Source organism: Polypterus senegalus, chromosome 16 (genome assembly GCF_016835505.1).
Source record: "Polypterus senegalus isolate Bchr_013 chromosome 16, ASM1683550v1, whole genome shotgun sequence".
Taxonomy (NCBI): domain Eukaryota; kingdom Metazoa; phylum Chordata; class Cladistia; order Polypteriformes; family Polypteridae; genus Polypterus; species Polypterus senegalus.
The window spans coordinates 89,649,654-89,671,758 of record NC_053169.1 but is presented as its reverse complement, the minus strand read 5'-3'; the positions used below and the strand labels follow the sequence as shown (position 1 = coordinate 89,671,758).

Here is a 22,105-nt window from a genome sequence, read left to right as displayed (position 1 = left end):
ATATTAGCTTTTACCTTCAAACAGGTCTTTTTGTTAATAAATTTGAATATCAGAGTTTTCACAGCCTTAGTGCACTTACATCCACAAACATAAGAAGCATTAAGAATATGCATTCTGGTGGGATGCTTCTACTGTTCACTTCTTTCTATGCTTCAATCCAATCCTCCACTTGCAGTCTTGTGTACTACTGTATGTGTGTGTGTGTGTGTATATATATATATACTTCACTCACTTTGCTCGTCAACTTCCCCAGCCTGCACTACAGTAAATATTATATATCTATATATCTATCTATATCTATATCTATATATAAATAAATAAAATGATGTATTCAATAATTATTTCCAATGAGGAAATAATGTCTCACCAGACATTGGTATTAACTTAAGAGATCCACAAATATAAAGAATTCACCACATTAAAGGCAACAATTAAAAGGTATGTGTAACAAAGTGGAATGACACAGAAGAAAAGTACGGAAAGCACTAAGAAAAAGAAGAACACCAAGGCAAGGAAAAGCAAGGAAATCCGTAAGCAGTTCCACCTCCAGTCTGTGCAAATTCATATGAGCTGTTGTGAATTCTTTGTGGATTTCTTAAATTAATACCAATGTCTGATGAGAACTTCACGTGAATAGCCTCATTGGAAATATATTTACTGGGGAAAAAAAAAAGGTTATGCATTCGAGACTTATTTCCCCCACTGTACATACATACACACATACAGTTTATATAGATATCTATTTGACTGGCATTCTAAAGCAAAAGGGTTTGGCTGTTACATCAGTAAAAGGTAGCTAGTTTGATGAATCAAAAATGTGATACACTTAATGAATCCTTGATTTATTTTTTTATTAGCCATTGTTCATTTACTCTTGATTTCATGATACATTAAGATAATAAAAAGTATTGTGATATTAACCTCAATTTTTAAAAAATCTATTTCAAATAGATAGCTTCCTACTACAACAAAGGCAAATATACTTACCAAGGTGAAGACAATCTAACTGCTTGGAGAGACAACAGAACCATTGATTTAGGTTTGGATGATCAGAGGGGCTCCTAGACAAATGAACAAGACACCAATTAATGACTCAATTGCTTAAAGCATTCACTCAGGTCAGCTATAACTAGAATTCTGTGCAAACAAGACTAACACAATACACACACATCAATTAATACTCTCCCCCACCAAGGCTCTCACCTTTCACTGAGAGTTTGACCAAGGGGCAAAAGAGGTATCACAGTGTTGCTGAGACATTCACATAGTGGACAGAGAAATTCACCATTTTCCACATCATAGCTAGTGTGCACACGCAATCGTTGTTGTCGTCGCTGCTCCTTGGCCTGTACAGCATCAAAGTACCTAAAACATAAGAGCACAGAAAAGTAGGGATATGGAAGTCATCAAGCATTCTCTTTGGAAGAGCTGTTACAGGAGATGCCTGCTACCTTTGCCAGCACTGAGAGTGCATTACATGTCCACAGCTACCCGTGTGTGTACCACAGGGGAGATCCTGGAGCATAAACAAAGGGTCAGAATCCTCTAGAAAATACAAAAAAAAAAAAAATTGCATGAATCCATGTTAACATACTGTAGTCCAACTAGAAAGTAACTATTTGCAAACCAGTCACAGAAAATCATGTGAAAAGGCTACTCACCTTGGTCAGTCACTGTTCTCTTTCGGTTTTTGGACATAACAGTGGACCTTTGAACAAAGGCAGCCAGGACCATGGCTTTACCATCCATCTTTATTTCTTGTTCTTCCTGGCAAAGAATACATGTGACTACCTGTCTTTTGTCAGGAGCCCATGTTTTCCAGGGTCCGAGACCAACCAACACTGCATCAGGAATGCTTGGACTAAGAAAACATGCAAAAAGAAGTAAAGCAGGTGACTTCATGCTGCTTCCTTATCATATACTTAACTCTCAACATTTTAGCAATGGCCAGATATGAACCACTTATGCTAAGATTCTGTATCAATGTAAAAAACTGAATTAATAGTACTTACTGAAAATACATTACTACAAATATTCATATAAAAACAAACTTTCATTTTAACTTCCTTAGCGTTATTTTTTTCTCAAAATAACATAAATGTTGCATTCTTCGGCTTGTTAAATGATATTTTTATTAAGTCTTAGCTTTCTACTGTAAAACGTGCAAAACACTAAAAGTACAAAGTCAGAAGTGTAGAAAGTATAGTGATTCAAATAATAATGATGAATAATAACATGAATGGCACACTGCACATGTACGAGGGATGTGTCACTTTGGATTCGGATTCTGTTTCACTGTTGTCTCTGCTGATCAGAGACATTTCTTACAAGTCACCACTATGAGGCTAGGAGGAGACGCACCTACACCATTGCCTGGGCCCAACACTTACACAAGACATGCCTATACCATTGCCTAAGTAAAGCTCAGCACTAACGCTGCTGGCACTTTCACAACCTGAGTGACGTTCAGGTCTAATGCTAAGGATGATAAATATATTAATATAGCTTTAATTTCACATACAAGCTCCACAATGTTTCTGGAAGGAACCAAGGTTTTTTTTTTTTAATCAAAAAGGCTAAAATTAACACCTATTGCCAACATGAAAAAAGATTAACCATAAGGCATTAAGAGTCTAAGAAGCAACAAACTTTTGCTAGGTCCTTCACACACACAACATGTTCATTAACTTTAGAATCCCTGAAGCCTACGAAAAAAGTTGCAATGTTGGGCCACCTTAAATTCCTTCGCACCTCTCCATCAATGTCTTTGTTTTGCAAATGTGTCAATCGGCAGTGGCAACTCCCACCGACACAGTTGAAGTTCTCCCAGCTCAAGTCTATCTGGGTGTGAGGTGCCTAGAATTGTATAGGGTAAAAAATATATTGTTATTTGGAATAAATACATTTTGTGTGTGTTCCTTGTCCACAATGATCTTTGTAATTGTAGGACAACAGGAAATGTGAGGCAAGAAATGTTGAACACAACTAAAACAGAAACTTTTTTCATGTTATAGTAGCTGATAAAATACTGACGTGAAGTGTATAATGTGGGAAGACTGAAGTAAAAACTATCAAATAAACACTTTCACAAAAGGTATAACAAAACAAGTGCACTTTTATTCAAGAATATATGTGTAAAAACTAAAGTCTATCAACTGACAGAGATCCGACACGTCTGCTTGGCTGATGCAGAGGTAAGAACTGCGGCCTCATAATCAAAATGTTAAACAGTTAGAAAAACTGTTCTTCCCATTTTGAGTAGTGAGCTGCTATTATTACTATTATACTCTTACTAGCAAAATACCTGCGCTTCGCAGCAGAGAAGTAGTGTGTTAAAGAACATGAGGATGCAATTTGGAATATTTAGAAATGGGAGTCTCTATGAACTTGTGGATTTGCCTGAGAGTATTTAGCGGCAGCCTGACGAAGTTGTGTTCAAGTTACATTCCGTGTTTGTCAACCATTGTAATATACAACAGGTTTCATTGATAACTTTGTGTCCATGTTGTCAGAGCTGAAACATTCATAAACATCAAAGTGTCCACTACACAAATCGCTACCCATGAATCTAAGATGTTTAACAGGCATTCCCGGTTGTCCAAAGGTGTAAAATACTTCCCCCATTTCTATCCACTTGAAAGCATCAACAAAACAATTCCGTGGCAGCTATCAGTTCAAATGCAGAGCCATAGGTTGACAGTTTAGGCATTTCACTGCTATAGTGGTCCTGTATAGTATAATTGTCTCCTGTACTTTCATCAGTCTACACCTTGAACCTGTCCGAGTCATTCAGTACATAAGACACAATGTCTCTGCGGATATCAAGTCTGAGACTGATATGGCCATGCAATAAGTAAGAGAGAGAGAATGGAAGAGGCAGGAGCAATCTCAGGGCATGGAAACCACTGGGTATAGGTAAATGAAATTGTGATTGACGGTGATCACCGGAATAGATATGTTATTCAGGGTAAACTTGCACCCGTTGAGAAAGAAAGTACAAAGGAAGACGAGAAGCGGTGGAGCAGGGAATGAAAAGCAGAAGTCAGCACCAAGACGACGTGAGTATGTGAGCAAGTAAGGAAGCCCAACAATTACAGCCTTGAAGTGGTGGTGTAAAAGAAAAGGCAACAGTCACGAGAAGGGAAACGTGAGGAAGTAAGGAAACCCAACAATGTCAGCCCTGAAGCGGTATAGTAAACGAAAAGGCAGGAGTCACCAGCAGGAATATGTGAATGAAGGCGAACTATAACAGGCTTGAAGCAGTGGAGTAAAGAAGAAGGAAGCAGTGAGCACAACGAACAGCTGAGGAAAGCAAGGAAGCGAGTGAGGAGGCACATGAGCGCGGGATGTCGTTAATGTATATAGCCAGGAAGCCAACCACGTGGTAGGTGCGTAGGAAGGGGGACCGGGGGGGGGCCCTTGTGCCATGAAATAAATTGTCTGTTAACGGAAATAAGGAGTGAAGCCGCCAAAAAGAAAGTTCCTTACAGCATAAGGTTAGAACCGCCAAAAAGACGACGTTATTTCCGAAAGTTCGTTACAGGACGCAGAGCGAAATGAAACATACTTAACGTTTCTAAGTACAATGTAAAGGATGAGCATGGGAAATTTGGGCTTCCTACGTATATTGGAAGTCGCAGAAATAGTAAGGAGGGCTTTCCCCCTATATATCTTTATATACAGTTTAGGGGGTACACCTGTTTCCCCCCTTGGGTGTTGCAATAAGACATGAAACATACCTAACTTTTGTAAGTACACTGCAAAGAATGAGCATAAGAAATTTCAGCTTCCCACCTATATGGAAAGTGGGAGAATTAGTGAGTCAGAGGGCTTTGATTTGATAGATTTGATATTTGGACTTCATTTTTCATACATGATACACTTCAAATCAGCATTTTCTTTAATTACTATAACATGAAGAAAGTTTTGCTTTAGTTATGTTTTCAACATTTCTTGCCTCACATTTCCAGTCATCCTACATTTATCCAGATCGTTATAGACACAGAACACACATGAAATGTATGGATTCCAAATAAAGATATATTTACTCTGTACCAGTGCATGCTCCCCAACCTGACTGGATACAATTCTTGGCACCTCACACCCAGATAAACAGACTTGAGCTGGTAGAACTTCAGCTGCGTCAGTGGGGGATTGATGGGAAACCAGGCTGCTGGCTGCTTGTGCTGATTGACACATTTGCAAAACAAAAGATGTTGATGAAGAAGTGCAAAGGAATTTAAGGTGGCCCAGTATTACGACTATTTTCGTAAGCTTCAGGGATTCTGGTGTTAAGTTCCTGAAATATACTGCTCAAAAGAATTAAAGGAACACTATTTAATCAGAGTATAGCATAAAGTCAATGAAACTTATGGGATATTAATCTGGTCAGTTAAGTAGCAGAGGGGGTTGTTAATCAGTTTCAGCTGCTGTGGTGTTAATGAAATTAACAACAGATGCCCTAGAGGGGCAACAATGAGATGACCCCAAAACAGGAATGGTTTAACAGGTGGAGGCCACTGAAATTTTCCCTCCTCATCTTTTCTGACTGTTTCTTCACTAGTTTTGCATTTGGCTACAGTCAGTGTCACTACTGGTAGCATGAGGCGATACCTGGACCCTACAGAGGTTGCACAGGTAGTCCAACTTCTCCAGAATGGCACATCAATACGTGTCATTGCCAGAAGGTTTGCTGTGTCTCCCTGCACAGTCTCAAGGGCATGGAGGAGATTCTAGGAGACAAGCAGTTACTCTAGGAGAGCTGGAGAGGGCCATAGAAGGTCCATAACCCATCAGCAGGACCAGTATCTGCTCCTTTGGGCAAGGAGGAACAGGATGAGCACTGCCAGAGCCCTACAAAATGACCTCCAGCAGGCCACTGGTGTGAATGTCTCTGACCAAACAACCAGAAAGACTTCATGAGGGTGACCCAAGGGCCCCATGTCCTCTAATGGGCCCTGAGCTCACTGCCCAGCAGCATGCAGCTCGATTGGCATTAGCCATAGAATACCAGAATTGGCAGATGCACCACTGGTGCCCTGTGCTTTTACAGATGAGAGCAGGTTCACCCTGAGCACGTGACAGAAGTGAAAGGGTCTGGAGAAGCCATGGAGAACATTATGCTGCCTGTAACATCATTCAGCATGAGCAGTTTGGTGGTGGGTTAATGATTGTCTGGGGAGGCATATCCATGGAGGGTCACACAGACCGCTACAGGCTTGACAAAGGCACCTTGGCTGCCATTAGGTATCAGGATGAAATCCTTGGACCCATTGTCAGACCCTATGCTGGTACAGTGGCTCCTGGTGCACGACAATTCCTGGCCTCATGTGGTGAGAGTATGCAGGCAGTTCCTGGAGGATGAAGGAATTGATACCATTGACTGGCCACCACACTTTCCTGACCTAAATCCAATAGAACACCTCTGGGACATTATGTTTTGGTCCATCCAATGCCACCAGGTTGCACCTCAGACTGTCCAGGAGCTCAGTGATGCCCTGGTCCAGATCTGGGAGGAGATCCCCCACAACACCATCTGTCATCTCATTAGAAGCATGCACCGATGTTGTCAGGCATGTATACAAGAACACAGGGGCCATACAAAGTGCTGCGTACAATTTTGAGTTGCTGCAATTAAATTTTGGCAAAATGGACTAGCCTGCCACATTTTTTCACTCTGATTTTTGGGGCGTCTTTGAATTCAGGGCTCTGTAGGTTGATCATTTTCATTTCCATCAAACAATGTGGCATCCTTTCGTTCCTAACACATTACCCAGTCTATATCAGTATAGATATCCAGGAGGATTTCTTTTTCCCATTGAGATCTGATGTGTTTTCAAAGTGTTCCTTTAATTTTTTTGAGCAGTTTATGTTAGAAAACAAACATTTATCCTCACCTGTTCTAATATTTTATCTTAATGCACTTAATTTCACTTATTTAAAATTATAAGTGTTAAAAACAACTGAGTTTAAAGAAATATGTATTTGTATACTGATATTGCACAGAACTTTATTAATCATTATGTTTTAATTTTGGTTAACTGTATATTAGTAAATGTGTGCAGTGTTATGAGCTTTCAATGTAGAGTGAGCTACATAATAAACTGAAGTGAAAACTGAAACTGGTTTAGCTTTGATAGCTTTTTTGTACTGAATTCAGCTGCTTGCCACATACTACATTAAAGGGGTGAAGCATGAAAAGAAACCACAATCTTCTCATATACCTTACCCATGCACCCAGGGGATAACTCATTTTTTACAAAATCCAAAAGCTGGCAACTCACACTATCCAGAACTAGAATTTCATAGGGCTCTTGCCTACCCTGCAACTGACCAGTATATTGGCTTGCATAATATCACCTGTGATCCAAAGAAGAGGAGGTTGAAGGTTCCAGCTCATCCATCGTTTGCTGAAAAAGTTCCTTATTTTCATCAATAAAGTGTCGCTGCATCTCAGACATCTGAGCCATAATTTTCTCCCGTCGGAGGCGTGCAATCTCAGCCTTGCGCTTCCTCTCTGCTTTGTCCTTGTCATGTACCAGCTGCATAAATATAGACAACTAGGCAAGAGTTGTTTTTAAGTCAAGCAAACAAAGATACATCACAGAACATGTGCCATACCTCATCTAAATCTAGACTCCGAGGATCAGACACTGGACTGAAAGTGGTCTGCTCTCGCATTTTCTTAATATAGGCAAAGGTCTGCAAATAAACAACAACAACAATGTCCAAAAGGCAGACAAATGACACTCAAGACAGAACAGTTATGGTTTTTCAAAACCGTTCCGAAGGGTTACTTTAACACTGGTTTGCGGAAATCCAATACCTTAAGTGACTATGATAAAAATTACCCAGCACCAATCCATAATACACATAACAGTGAAGCTAGCATGTTTCCTTTGCATGTCAGCTGTTTGCACTCACTTTCAATATCCATCGAATCATGTCTTTATGGACTTCTAGGTGAGGTACATTCTGCAGTGTTTCCAGCATTGCCAACATACTGGGAGCATTACCGGGAGCGTCACCTGGACCTAGAGTAAGTAAATAAGTAAGGACATTAGAACATGATGATATTAGAAGCCATCCTGATGATCTTCAATGAACACACATACATGAGATCTTGTTGGTAAAGTTAAATGTGACAGGGATGTCTTCTCCACCAGTCTGAAGCTGCTGTCTCTCTTCTAGCAGAGCCATTCCAATCAGATGGAGAGCCTGCAATATACAAGTGTCATAAAATTGACTCTGAGAAAGTGACAATGAATAAAGATTCAAGTTTGTACACCTACTCTTTGTAGCATGGACTCTGTCCATGAGCAGCTGTTTGGCTCCAGGGCCCACTGAAGAATACTGCTTAGTATTCCAAGAAAGACATCACACTGCAGCAGGTTCACAAGGCTAGCATACAATGGGCAGAAAGGTGGCAGCTCTGGAGGAGGAAGTGCTGGAAACAGAAAATAATCATTAACAGCTGCAAAAAAATAAAAACCAAGATCAGTGTTTAGACAAGAATTAAATTTTAAAGCTTTGCAATTTTGAAATTCCAATTTAATAATTATTTGTTTTATCTTTTTAATTATACTTACACGCACCTATGTGACATGTACAATATTTACAGCATAATTATACTTAATCACAATAAAAAGAAATATCTTCCTTAAAAGTTTTTTTTTTTTAATCTCTTTATTATATAAAAAAATCCTGGGATGAGACGAGACGTGACTTTTTCAGAGAGATACTTTCAAGTTCTGCGAGGCGAGACTTTGTGCCAAGAGATTTCACCACGTTCGAGACCGGAACACAAAGAGTAGATGACAAAGTAGAACGTCGTAAAGAGGTTCAAAAACATCGGTGTGATACACATGCAGAGCAGGTTAGAGATTATGGAAGTACTAAAATACGAAAGCCTCAAAAAAATTATAGTAAAGATCGCATTAGCGCAAGCAAGCGTAAATTACTACTCGGTGAAAGAACAGAACAGCGAAAAGAGATTGAATATGTTGTTCAGATTTAAACTTTAAGTTGGAGACATGTAGATCATCTCATTTGTGCTGCCATCAGGAAAAAGTAGTGTTTCTTCCCAATGAAGAGGCGTATTCACGAGAATTAAAATATTTGTTATTTGGTGAAAGTGAAATCCACATATGCGAGCGGCCGGCACATAGCACTGGCTGGTGGGTTTGCAAGCGAAGCCCCCTATTTAATAAAAAATAAAAAAAAAAAACTTTGCAACTTCCAAAACTTTAAGCACATGTACTGGCGTGAAGACTAGGATACACCTGTCCATACAGGATTTTTCTAGCAGGATAAATGTAAGATTTGCAGTTTTTGAGGTTTACATTATTATTGGGTATAATTTTATTAAAATGTTTCATCATTCCCTACAAAGGGAGATTTATAGGATAAAGACAAATAGCTACAAATAGACTTGTTTGATCATTCTGAAGAAGAAATTATTTCTACATTTATTTTGCCTAGGAATATATTATTTGTAGCTTTAAAATATACACAAGCAAATGTTTAGTCTCTTCCTAGTAGTAAAAAAGTATTAGAAAAAAAGGAATATGGTTTACATTTTTAAGGATTTATTTAAGCATTCTAAGACTTTCAGCAAACTTGTAGCTTCTTTTAAAACATATTGTCAGGAGTATTAAAAAACACCTGAAAAGCAGCATTTTAACCAGAAACCTAAAGTTTGTAACACATTTTGTAACTATAAGTAATATTTAAGTTTATTTTGGTTAACAGTTTAGTGCTTCATGAAGGATTTTATAAATATGAAAGCTTAAATACTTCTGACTTTACATAAAAAAAAAAAATAATAAAAACCACGGACACAGAAAAATGGGGGAAAAAAGACAAGATGTGAGTTAAAGAAAACTTAAAACTGAAATACTGTTCTTGGTTAATAAGAATAGTCAAGTCACTTAGGTGTCAATCAGATATAGTTTCTTTAAAACAACAACTTTTACTACTGGATCAATAGAAAAAACCCTTAGCATTTCTATATTTTAAGGGCAGGTACGTATCCTGTCAGTGAAACCCCCCTTATATTGAAAGTTACTTTGTTTGCGTTGTTACTGTGCTTTTGCTTGCTTTTTTTTGCCAAATAAGTGTATACAGTAGTAAAACTATACAAAATGGATTAGAGAACATTAAAAGTTGTGAAAAATCAAAACTGCATTACAACACCAATGCTGTTAAGCCAATTATAATGAATCGGACATATTGAATTTCACTGGGGAGTCATAGTGGGAGGGCCAACAGCACAAAACCTTGCATTACCCCAAAACAGGTGAATGGATATGCATGACGTTTTGCACGTATACCACAGTTAATCCAACTTAACATTCAGAGTTCACCAAGCTTCAAAGATTTCACCATGAATAATGGTTCAAAAGAGGCAAAAAAACCAAAAAAAAAAACAGTAGGGTGTTTCTGTTGATGAAGACAACGCCTCGTGGTCACTGGATGACAATTGGTCCCAGAACTGAACATGTAGGAGTGTGTGGTTTCTTTGACTGAGCAGGCAGCAAAAGGGCTGACATAGAGATCCAGCCCTTCAACGGCCACAAAAGGTAAGAATTAGTGGTACAGAGGTATCAGGGGAGTGCAGAGAGACAATTTCACTATGGTGCCCCCAAAGCAAATTATGCAATTCTGATGCTTAGTCAGAGGTGGCTCCAAGATGAGGTTTCAAGGCCAAGATTAACTTAATTTTGGGAGGAGAGTGGATGAGGTACACTGCTGGACAGAAAAGCTAGCCACTTCAGCTGATACAGGGTGTGAGACTTATTTAGTTTTAATTGTTTAATATGTTAGTCTGTTTTTTTTTTTTTGGTGAACAGTGATCACTCAAAATTTAACATGCAATCAAACATTGCAATTTTCAGTTTAAAAATCTAAGCACAATGCCAGTATAATATGGAAAAGACAACCACATGGATACTTCCTTTTAGAGTGCATCCACTGTACACTAGTGCCGCTTTTTCCTACTCACTGAAGGACATTAAAGGAGGCTCTTAAATTCCTTTTGTAAGCACAAAGCTGTAAGATGGGCCGATGCAAATATATAGATCATGCCCCAAAAGATACTGGACTGGAAATACACTCAAAGAGATGGAACAAGTGCACACTGAAAAGAGAATTTTCTTTTAAACCATAATTTTAAAATTCAATACAAAAGGTGGCTATGTATTAAAAAAAACGATGCAAATGTCCAGTGTTCTTTTATAAGCTTACACCTACCTGGGTCTTCTCCATTTTGTCTCTTTCGTTTCCTCTGGGCCTCTTCTGCCTGCAGATTAGCAATACCAATGAGCTTCAAATGCAAAAATCTCTGCTCTCTACTTTCTACACAAACACGCTTATCACTCCCTCTTTATCTACCACTGCCTCTCACACATTCAATCATACTTCCATTTCCTATGTACTGAAACATTCACCACTGATTTTATTTATCTTTGTTATGATCCTGTGGTCTTTCATGTTCTGAGAAACTGAGAACTAGAACTTGATGTGTTAAATCTTTATCTATAGATATTCAAATGAGGTGTACTTTTTTTTCAAAATTCTATCACAATTTAATGACTATTTCATCCCTCAAACACATTCACTTGAATTTATCTTACACACATTTGACCATCACACGCAAAAGATCACACCTCTCCGATTCACCACATCCATAATGTTCCTCCATTAAAATACTTCAGCATTTCAAAACACAGCTACCAAAGCTTCCCACTGTTCAACGGTTTAGGGCTCATTTTGATATTCTGAACAGCCCACCGATATAACTGAGTACTTTACCTTGGACTGATCTGCTCTGGAGTAGTGGTAGAAGTAGAGGTTAAACTGTTGGCTACATTCAGGCTTCAGCTCATAAAGACCTCTGCCTGTCAGACCTGGCTTCCTGAAGCAACAAGAGGAGCAGTTTATAATTATAGGACACAACAAAAGTATTTAATCCACCTATTTTACATTTTATAAAATTTTATTTAACCAAGTATTAGAAGGTTACTCATTACAATAAAATATACATTTTACTTCACTTACGGCTTTAACATATATTTAACTGAGGTAGTCAAACACTATATCAAAATTGAAGGTTAAAAGGTCCCAGCAAAAGAAATATACTTGTAGTGTTCACTTAACTTTCTGACCATATCTTTTTTTTTTGCTTTCTTAAGTTATTCAATGGTTCCTCATGTTTGCCATGTCATTACACTAATAGTTTGATAATTCAATCTCCTTATAAAAAAAAACTTGCGACGAAACGAGACTTTTTTCCCCCAGGGACGAGACATGATCTTTTGAAGAGAAACAGAGACACTTTCACTTCCCACGAGACGGACAAGTCACGTCACACTTGCAACCTTTAGACGCAAGTCCCGTCATACACATGCAGAGCAGGTTAGAGATAACGGAAGTAAGAAAATTCTAAGGTCTCCAAAAATGAGAGTAAAGATCGCATTAGCGCAAACATTATTACTCTGGGAAATAATGGAACAGCAAAAAGAGATTGAATATTCAGGTGCTGTACAGGCTTTTAACAACGTGAAATGCAGATCACATGACATGGCATCAGCAGCAAGCCAACAGCTTTTCGAGCAGAGGAGGTGGAAAACAAAAAAAAAAAAAACCACACCTGTTACTTATTTCCCAATGTATCACCGTTTAAGAGGGGTTTCAGAGGAGCGGCCACTAGCAGGGGGTGAAGCCCCCTAGTATGTAAATAAATTTCAATTTGCATTAAAGTCAAGACAGAGTCTCTGCACTTAATGAATGCAGGTAACTTCATGAACATTCAAACAAATACTTTAAGGACTGTACTGGAATGGTTATGAAAAGATGAGAAACTGTAACCCAAGGACTGAAAATAAAAAATAAACTGCGCAATGGAAAGACAGTTTTCAGAGCATTCATATAAACATAACTAGAACACAAGACATACTTAAAGTAAGCTACTGCCTCAATGACTGCTTCCATTCCTGTCTCCTTGTTCTCCTAAAACAAGAGGAACAGCACTTTAGTAGATGTATCATTATGAACAAACATAACTTCATAGCAGGTTTACTATAAAAAAAAAAAGCCTGTCGCTACTCCAGCCAAGTCTAGTCTTAAAAAGCCTTAACTGTAGCACAAAGTCATAAAAATTTTATGAAATGTATGATAACAGGGCAGGGCAGCAATCCATGCCAGAAAACCACAATACCAAAAAAGTATATAAAAATATAAATATTTCATTTTTTTCCATAGTAGTGATCTGTAGTTCAGAGACTACATCATTTAACAAACAGGCAATACGGGTCTCACAAATGTTTTGTGGATGATACATGTATTCTAGTTTCAGGAACTTGATCCACACATTTCATTTTTACAGAGCTATATAATGAACAGCTGAACTTTTAAAAATAAAAAATAATTTTGCAGAAGATTCTCTTAAAACCAATAGATGATGTATATGATTATTATATGTGTGTGTGCGTGTTTCATTGATCATAGTGGTAAACAATGCTACGGCTCCACTAAGTCCTTAACTGCATTTTAATAAAGCAAATGTGTGTTAAAACTCCTTTGTAAGCTGAATTTTCATAGCCTGAACACATAATTACCATTAAGTTAAATGGAAAAAAAACGCAAGTATTTACTGGCCCAGAAGAAATAACCCCACATTTACACCAAAATACATGAAAATTGATTAAATTAGTTCAACGCATTAGACATCAACCAAACCCTAATAAGACATTACCCCTTCATTAAACACTGTTCATATGGTTTATTACTTCAAGTTTCACACTCACAGCAAAGACCTTTGAATCTTTCCTGGGCTTTCCCAACTCTTTCACAGTCCTTTTTGGTGCCATGATGATTAAAATAACGAGAGGAGGCACATAAACAAAATACGCAAGTAGATTATATGATAGCAATGCGAATGCAGCATCAGCTGTAAGAATCAATGAGACTGAGATTGCATCCACCAACATCTAGACCTGCCCCATCACAGGCTTCAGTGAGGTGTACTTTATTTAAAATGACTGTGACGATGACCAGATGTTTGAGTCTGGGATGATTTTCAAAAGTGAACCACGCCAAGAATCCAGATTTATTATGGTTAACAGTATAAGGACAAGGCAGGGTACGACTTTCTTCATAAACACAATGTTTAATAAAGCCATAATTCATACTTCAGTGAAAGACTTATCATCCATATGTGTACAAGAACATTTTACAAGGTAGGTAAGTATATAATCATAAAGAAAGTTTTGCTGGCTAGTTAAATATGGACCAATCAACGCAAGAGTTACAATAGGTAGGCAGTGTGTACAGTATGCCAAGTGCCTCCATATCAAATTAGATACTACACTGATTTTATGTGCTTGCTTACGATTGCACAGTGTGCATTATCCACCCTACTTTTTGCCTCATCCTATGTATTCAAGGAGAACAAGCTCTGCAAGCAAACATTGTATAATGCATGCATGTGAACTGAACTGAATATCAGCACGGGAAAATGTAACTGCATTAAGTCAGCTTGGCTGCTGCTGGCAATGTGTGCAGCTCACAGTTGTTAGTCAGTAGTATTCATGGCACAATAAAACTAAGGAAAATGGGACAGGTTTTTTTCCCCCCAAAATAACACCTCCACTATTACTCTGCCTGAAATAATTCTTTTTAATAACGGATTCAAGTGTTCACAACTCCATTTCATTTTTTATTTATATTTGTTTACTATGACTCGTAGTACAATGCGTTTGGTTGCTTGTTCTGTACACCAGTCATTTTCACAATTTTCATTTACTACTGGTATGAGGCACTAAATACCTCATACCTGTTTGATGGCGATTCTGCAATTATCATTCATTCAGACACTAAATGCAAGGGATATTAGTTGAAAAGTCAGACAAACCTTTTGCTCAAAACCGTTTATCTGGAATTATTTGGTTAATTAAGAAACTAAAAGCCAGTGGTGTCTTAGATAAATGTACCAGCAGCGAAATTATGCATGCTGTGGATTTAACTAGTAGTCAATACTCTATAAAGTACTAAGCAAAGAATCTGTATATTATTTTCATTTTTTAAAGAATTAGGGTATTTTAGAAACAAAGAATCTTGCCCTCAGAAGCAGTTACAGCATAGTATAGGCAAATATCCATTAATACTCTACATGGCCCCCTTACGAAGACGACAGCAACTGGGGCAATTTATAGGTCATTCATTAAATTATAGAAGAGAGGTTTTATTTAGAATGGAGGAATCCCTCAAAAGCCTGAAAACATCTCATTAGTTTGAATATTTTCACTTCAATATATTAACAAGGACTAAATACAAAGCCAAACACTCTAAAATACTTACATCTTCAGGCAAGGCCTTGACTAGCTCACTGTGTGCCATGGGGCGTATACATAACTGGTGAATGATCTCCCGTCTGATTTCATCGGAATCCCCAACGTGACCAACACCAGGAACAAAACGTTCTCCTGCACAAATACATAGGTGAGTTAGAGGTATCTGCAGTAGGCTAAAGATGGGATAATCTAAATGAAAATAACTCACCAACAAGCATGATAATAAGGTGCAACATCTCCTCAATTAGCGTATTATTCTGATTCAGGACATCCTGCAAAAAATACACAAATAAAATTAAAGACCTAAATAAAGCCACAGCATCAGGAAATCATAAGTAAAGCCATATCTTGCCTTGTTAGTCCCATCACTACCATAACGTTTGCCATACTGGTGATTATTAAAGACCAGGTGCAGCTCAAAACGACTCAAGACAATCATGAGGAAGTGGTTGGGATCCATCATTGAAGCTCCAGCCTAAGGAAGGAGACTGTTAGCAGACACTCAGCAATGCTAAGTAATCTAGGTTTCCACTAGACAAAAGTTACACAATAAGCATCTTAACCTAAAAAGCAAAATCATCGGTAAATCAAAATAAGGTTTTCATTTTTATCATATTTAAGAGTTTTTACTATTTAAGATTTGAATTTGATTTCAAACATTAGTACACGAATATCTGTCATTTACTAATTACCTTAACTACTATAAGGGCATTCTGTAGTGGTTTGCAAGAGAGAGACAATAAAATTATATTCTTGGTTATTAAAGCTTTCAGACATTCAGATGATGCAAATAAGAGTACAGAAACAATGCTTCTTTGCTTTACTGGTTAACCAGTTATGGTCAATGACAAAGACACTATAATGTATATATGCCTAGCTGTCTAAGCAGATTCATAAATATGCCCGGTTAGGTGCTGGAATTAACTTAAAATAATGCTGATTAAATTTTCCGCATTGTCACCATACTTTCCATTGACTACTAACATACAAAAACCACAATGCATGTCTGCTGTTTTCAAAAGCTCCTGTAGATGTTCACGTTTCTATGATATATGCATGCATTGCTGATCTTCAAGTGCATCCATGGATCCCCGCACACTTCACAAACCTATTGTGGCTAATGCAACTTAAATATCACCATCAACTTATAATATGCAACAACTTTTTGGGAAGTGCAAAATTAATTTACAGTTTAGAATATTTTGTCCTTTATTGTATTATTAGGGTTGTATATTTATGACATTGTACTTACCAGCATGTCACATAAATTTTTACTATTTATTATTCTTACGTTTTTGGTTTACTATAATAAAACATCTTAACATTGGTTTCCCATAAGAAATGCATTTAACAATGTAAATTACTTCGTTATAAAGGCATTTACACAGAGATTATAATGCTTTAACATGTTACTTTGAAGAGGAGCAATTAACTACTAATATGGTACTTGGGTATACGTACTGCGTGAGTAAAAAACGAGTAGCTGCAACAATATTAAATTCAACAACATACACAAAGGAAGAAAAGCCACTGTAGATCTCACAAAGAGGACTAAACATTAGAGACAAAGGAAAAAAAATTGTTTCAAGTTAAGCTCTCTTCCGCCCAATAACCTTCTCACAAGTAACCTCATATGTCTATCAGAATCTACATTCAACTTGTGACATACTGTGTAAGGAAAGAACAAAGTATTTTAGTTTCTTAATAACATACCTATTAGACAACTATAAATTAAGAACAGACCTTTATGGAATTTTCTTTAGTTAAAAAATATACTCTATAAAATATACATCAACAGTGCATTATGTGCGTATATTAAGGACGCACACATCAAAAGCAGCTTATCAATGACGAAAATTAACTATTTTCAAGCTATCTTTCTATTACAGCTTTGATACCAATGATTTCATATTAGAATATAAAAAGGTGATCAACAAAGCGAGAAATGTTTTAAGTGACTACATGATGCTGAAAAACACAATATTAAAGAAAGTGAATGATTTATAGTTTATTTTCACTAGCAAGGAAGTGTAGATCTAATTTTAAAAAAAGCTTTAACCAATCCTAAATGATCCAGGTCATCCTCTGCACCATAAAATCCTCTTAATAGTTTGAAAAGCAATACAATTCTGCAATCCAGAATGATAAAAAAAAATGGAAATATAAAAACGACAATTTGTACCTGCAACAATTAGGATGTTAATGGTAAGGTGTACTGCAAGTTACTTAATAACTAGCCTTTCACGGCTGTGTAGCATCACAAGATTCAGAATCCCACACTGCCTTTGGCATGTCCAAGGGACGTCAGAAAAGAAATTCCATTTCGAGTGAAAGGATTCTGTTCACATGGACGTTCACAATGTCACACACTGATCACCCAACACTGAATTTAAATCTGCCACCAAGGATGACACCCTCTTTTGACCCTGATGTTTGCTATGTTGCTAATCTTCAGTAAACTTTCTAAAGAAAGGGTGCATTATCATTTATGACTTTACTTTCCATTTTTATTTTCTTTTATACTTTTTTCTGTTACCATTACTCTTTTCTTAATAAATAATGCACTACTTTGATGCTACTTTGTTTGTGTACCTTGTGTGACTGAAATAAAGTCGATACAGAGCACCTGGTGTGAGATTACCACCTTCTTTCCCACTGGGTGAGGAGGTTAAGGCAGACATCCAAAAAAAGAGGACAACACAGTAGAAGTAATACATCATTGGTTGTATTAGATTTTATGTGTCTAGGTTATTCTCATGGACTAAGGTGTATCAGCATTTAAGTTTAGGTTATACCTGGGGACAACACTGAAGAAAGCAAGTCCCTGTGTGGAACACTGAGGTGTGACAAGCTGTGCAGCCATCACAAATAACCAGTGCTTAAGTGGACAAGGTTTTTGTGGATGTGTGTTAAACTTAGAGTGCACTCAACCCACAACAATAATTCAGAAGCAATAGAGAAAAAACGGTTACAGTGAGAGCCGGTCCAGAAGATAATGCAAAAGAGGAAGATAAACCAACGAAGAAGTGCTTTATACAAAAAGGTGTCCATACTCTATATATTTGAAACTTCCAAATAAACAGCATCAGTGATAAACATGTCAATTATGTAACTGATGTATAAATAAGGTCACAAGTGTGGTGAGCTGGTATTGTTTCTGCAAAACTGTTTCATGCAATCTATAAAAATAAGAAATATTATATATTATATAAATAAGAAAATATTAAATATAGTTTTAATTTTATGGTAATACAAATTTAAATATCAATAGAGAAAAATTCAAACCAGTTTAGCTACTTTTCATATGTAAAATTATTTGCAAAACTTGAATGGAAAAAGCAAAAATCATTTCATCAAATTCAAAAAATTCAAGAATCAGTCTTCAATGATATTCAACTGCATAGCTCTAGGTATAGTTCAAGGCACCAAATACAGAAAGATGCTCTGTTGGTACAAAGGCCCTGCTGACTAGAACGTTACAATAAATAATCTAGATAATGCTCTCTCGAGAAAGAACTCACACCACATAATGTCTCATTTTCCTACAGAGTCATGCACTTGACCTCAAAATTATTCCACCTCCTCTTTCTTCTAAGAAAGTGTGTTTAAGTACAGTGGCTCCTTTGGCTCACCTGAAGGACAGAAAGGTCCTTGTCAAACATCTCTGCTCTGCACTTCACATTATGATAGTAATAGATCTGCAAAACAGAATAAAAATCAAAGCTGGTATACAGTTTGAAGATCAGCACTTAATGTATTTTTCAAAAGTGGAATACATCACCCACCTGATTGACAAGGGAAAAGCCATTCCTTCTCCACATACCAGCATGCACTTGAGCACACAAAACTAGGCACCGTAAGGGATGCTCAATCAGCATTGGGGGACTTAATTCACTCTGGGGAAATAGTTTTAAACAATAAAAGGAGGTGGTAAGGAGTTAGATCCTAAATAGATAAATGTGTCATGTACATGGCCCCTCAAGCTAGAATTGGGACCGGTTTCATATTTATTTATTAGCAAAAGAGTGAATAAATAAAATGGCCAAGTTGTGGCATCAAGAGGTACACATGATTATGGAAAGTGCCCTTATACAGAAACCTTAATCATATCTGTTGCTATGTGAATGCACTTGCCTATGAACCCAACACATTAAGTCTAAAGGCATAGTTGTAAATGCATGTTCCCCCATTAGCCAAAATGTTGTTTTGGGGTTGTAGTGTTGACCTATAAAGGCGTGTAGATGAGAAAGCTAGTAACACACAAACCATATACAGTTATGTAATCAATTGTTTATGGGTGGATTATGCGCGTATGCCGTAGACATACTAACCCAACCATGTGTTAACATCCTGAATGTATGCCTTACCCTCAATAAAACACAAAAATGTTTTCTAAAAACATAATCTGGAATTACAAATTAATATGATTGAAAATCTAAACATGAGTATGTATGTTTAATCCTACACAGTCTTGGGTGTCCTCAAGTATGCTGTCAGTTCTACACATGCTATATACAGTCAACTACCACACATTTCTTCTTGGTTGCTCTCTTGCTCTTCTTATAGTGTACAGACATTCCCTGCCTTTCACTCCATATTAAACTACTGTAGCTCATTCCCCACTGACACAACTTTCTCTAATCTCTGTAGTTCTTTTGCATTCTTATCAAAATGCCAAAGTAAAGTTCAACATTGGAAGAAATTTCACATTTCAATGTCTGACTGATGCCATTTTTCTAGAAGGAATAAAGAGTGTGAAATGAAAGCAAAAAGGGAGTCCATAGAAATACAAAGTAACAATAAAGCTCTTTAATGAATGATCCAATGATAAGAGCATACAAAATTCATCATTTCCTGAATAATTAGGTAGAGAAGGAGCCCACATGTAGGCACTGACTCTTAGAGGACTTCCTTCACTTGAGACTTGTGGAGCAGTGTGCACTGCTACATACTCACCAGAGGTAGCTGCTCTGGAAATCTGTATGCCACAGTAGTTTTGCTTAAGAGAACATGTAGACCTTAACAAGAAACAAAGAAGGTGCATCAAACAGAATTAGGCTGGAGGCCATTTCCATGACAAAAATCCTCGGATAAGCGATGGATGATGGATGGATGGTTATTAATGATTCAATTACTTATAGATAACATTTAGTAGCATGGAAATCTCTTTAGGGCTCCAGCAGGCAATATTTAGAACTCTCAATATTTCATTTGTGCCAAAACCTTTTTACAGACACTTGTACCACAGATTCAAGGCCAAACCATGCAATCACAAATATGCTGTGGCATAGTTATCCCATGCATTAATTATAAGATATAAAGCGGTTGTCTGAAAAACATTATGAAATATTGTGTTCAAAGCAGAATTTTCTTGATGTAATGTTATTGTTGAAGTTGCTGGTAGCTACGGTGTATAATATAAAGCAGTCAAAAATGGTATCACTTATGGTATCACTTATGGTATCACCTCTCTTATTAAACAAATAAAAGCTTTTCCAAACAGCAGTTGTTTCAAACTGTTTCATACATTAATTCAAATGCAAGATAGTTACACTTGAAAGAGATCCATGGCGGTGGAAATTTTTAGAGCAACAGTGGGTTTACGCTCTGGGGAGGGGCACAGGAGCACATTATCGTTGTGGAGTAGCTCCAGGTGCTGATGAGGGAGTTGGCAAGTTCGCACTCATGTACAGACAGGTGCAGATCGGTCAACTTCTTCATTAGCACTCCGGGGTGTGTAATCAGCAACTGCATCCACTTAAAAGAAGCCTCAGCAGAGTAGTGAGGAGGATGGATAGAAATGAAACCAAAAGGCAGCGTCAGTAGATCGAATCGGTGGAGGAGGCCTGCATGGGCAGAGGTCCCAAGATGGAGTGAAGGGAAAGGCGCACCAAAGGATGTCCCTGCTAATGCAGTCTTTAGGAGCAGGGACATTGATGAAGCCTCCCAAGGATCTGATAGATACCAAGCCAAGGGAGCGTTAATTGAAGACTGAGGACCGGCTCGGTGCATCCGATGTGCAGCAAGGCAGAATGAGAGCTTTAAGCATCAACTGAGATGACCCAGTGGGGTGAGATGGGGATACAGGCAGAGGCACGGTGAACTGACTGGAGACAGTAAACACTGCCTGGATGGTTTTGTATTTGGATTTAAATTTATTGTTGGTTTTTATTTTCCACAAAATCACTTATTTTATTGGAATATTTATTTAGCTATTTATTTAAAAGAAGACGGCACCATACTTTATTTGTTTGAACATTTAATTTAGTTAATAAAGAGCATTAATCACTCTGCATACTAAATCACATAGCCGTGAGGCCTACAAAAGTGGGCTTTTGCCGAGGCAAAAGTAAAAATTAGGTTACTAACAAAAATTGCACAAATGCTTGATGTCGCAGAAGCAGAACATGCAAACGTTGAGGATTGACAGTACATTAATTCAATAGCACACGTGCACACAATGGGAGCTTCTACAAGAGCAAAACGTACCTGCCAGTAGACGAGACACAGGCAAGTGAACGCTGACCTTTTCCTGAGACACACAGTATCGTATTGTGTCCACTGAATGACCAAACATGTTAAGCGTAAGAGGCTGCTCTCCATCAGTGAATCCACTGTGGCAGTGAATCAGCAGTGCCAGGCACTTTTTGTAGGCATCTATCAAGACCTGCTCCTGTTAAAAAAAAAACATTAAATAGCACAGAAAAAAGACTTTCAAATGTATGTTTTTCAATGTAAGCAAAGCTTTGAAATTA

General features: G+C 37.5%; 1 protein-coding gene across 3 annotated transcripts in view; it reads right to left on the bottom strand.

Annotated features, from left to right (window-relative positions):
- The window catches only part of ubr2 (ubiquitin protein ligase E3 component n-recognin 2), a 64,838-nt gene that overhangs the window by 14,539 nt on the left and 28,194 nt on the right, over window positions 1-22,105 (bottom strand). For 2 of the 3 annotated variants that reach the window (XM_039738738.1, XM_039738739.1), the window contains exons 15-33: window positions 21,840-22,023; window positions 20,307-20,368; window positions 19,136-19,246; window positions 18,983-19,048; window positions 15,703-15,825; window positions 15,559-15,622; window positions 15,358-15,482; window positions 12,956-13,008; window positions 11,812-11,914; window positions 11,251-11,299; window positions 8,292-8,446; window positions 8,115-8,217; window positions 7,924-8,033; window positions 7,621-7,701; window positions 7,360-7,541; window positions 1,662-1,861; window positions 1,452-1,545; window positions 1,204-1,365; window positions 988-1,061 (exon numbers count right to left, since the gene is read on the bottom strand). In XM_039738738.1, coding sequence (XP_039594672.1) covers window positions 988-1,061; window positions 1,204-1,365; window positions 1,452-1,545; window positions 1,662-1,861; window positions 7,360-7,541; window positions 7,621-7,701; window positions 7,924-8,033; window positions 8,115-8,217; window positions 8,292-8,446; window positions 11,251-11,299; window positions 11,812-11,914; window positions 12,956-13,008; window positions 15,358-15,482; window positions 15,559-15,622; window positions 15,703-15,825; window positions 18,983-19,048; window positions 19,136-19,246; window positions 20,307-20,368; window positions 21,840-22,023 — 2,101 coding nt within the window. The remainder of the gene's footprint in view (window positions 1-987; window positions 1,062-1,203; window positions 1,366-1,451; window positions 1,546-1,661; window positions 1,862-7,359; window positions 7,542-7,620; window positions 7,702-7,923; window positions 8,034-8,114; window positions 8,218-8,291; window positions 8,447-11,250; window positions 11,300-11,811; window positions 11,915-12,955; window positions 13,009-15,357; window positions 15,483-15,558; window positions 15,623-15,702; window positions 15,826-18,982; window positions 19,049-19,135; window positions 19,247-20,306; window positions 20,369-21,839; window positions 22,024-22,105) is intronic. The other variant, XM_039738740.1, reaches the window with a different exon arrangement.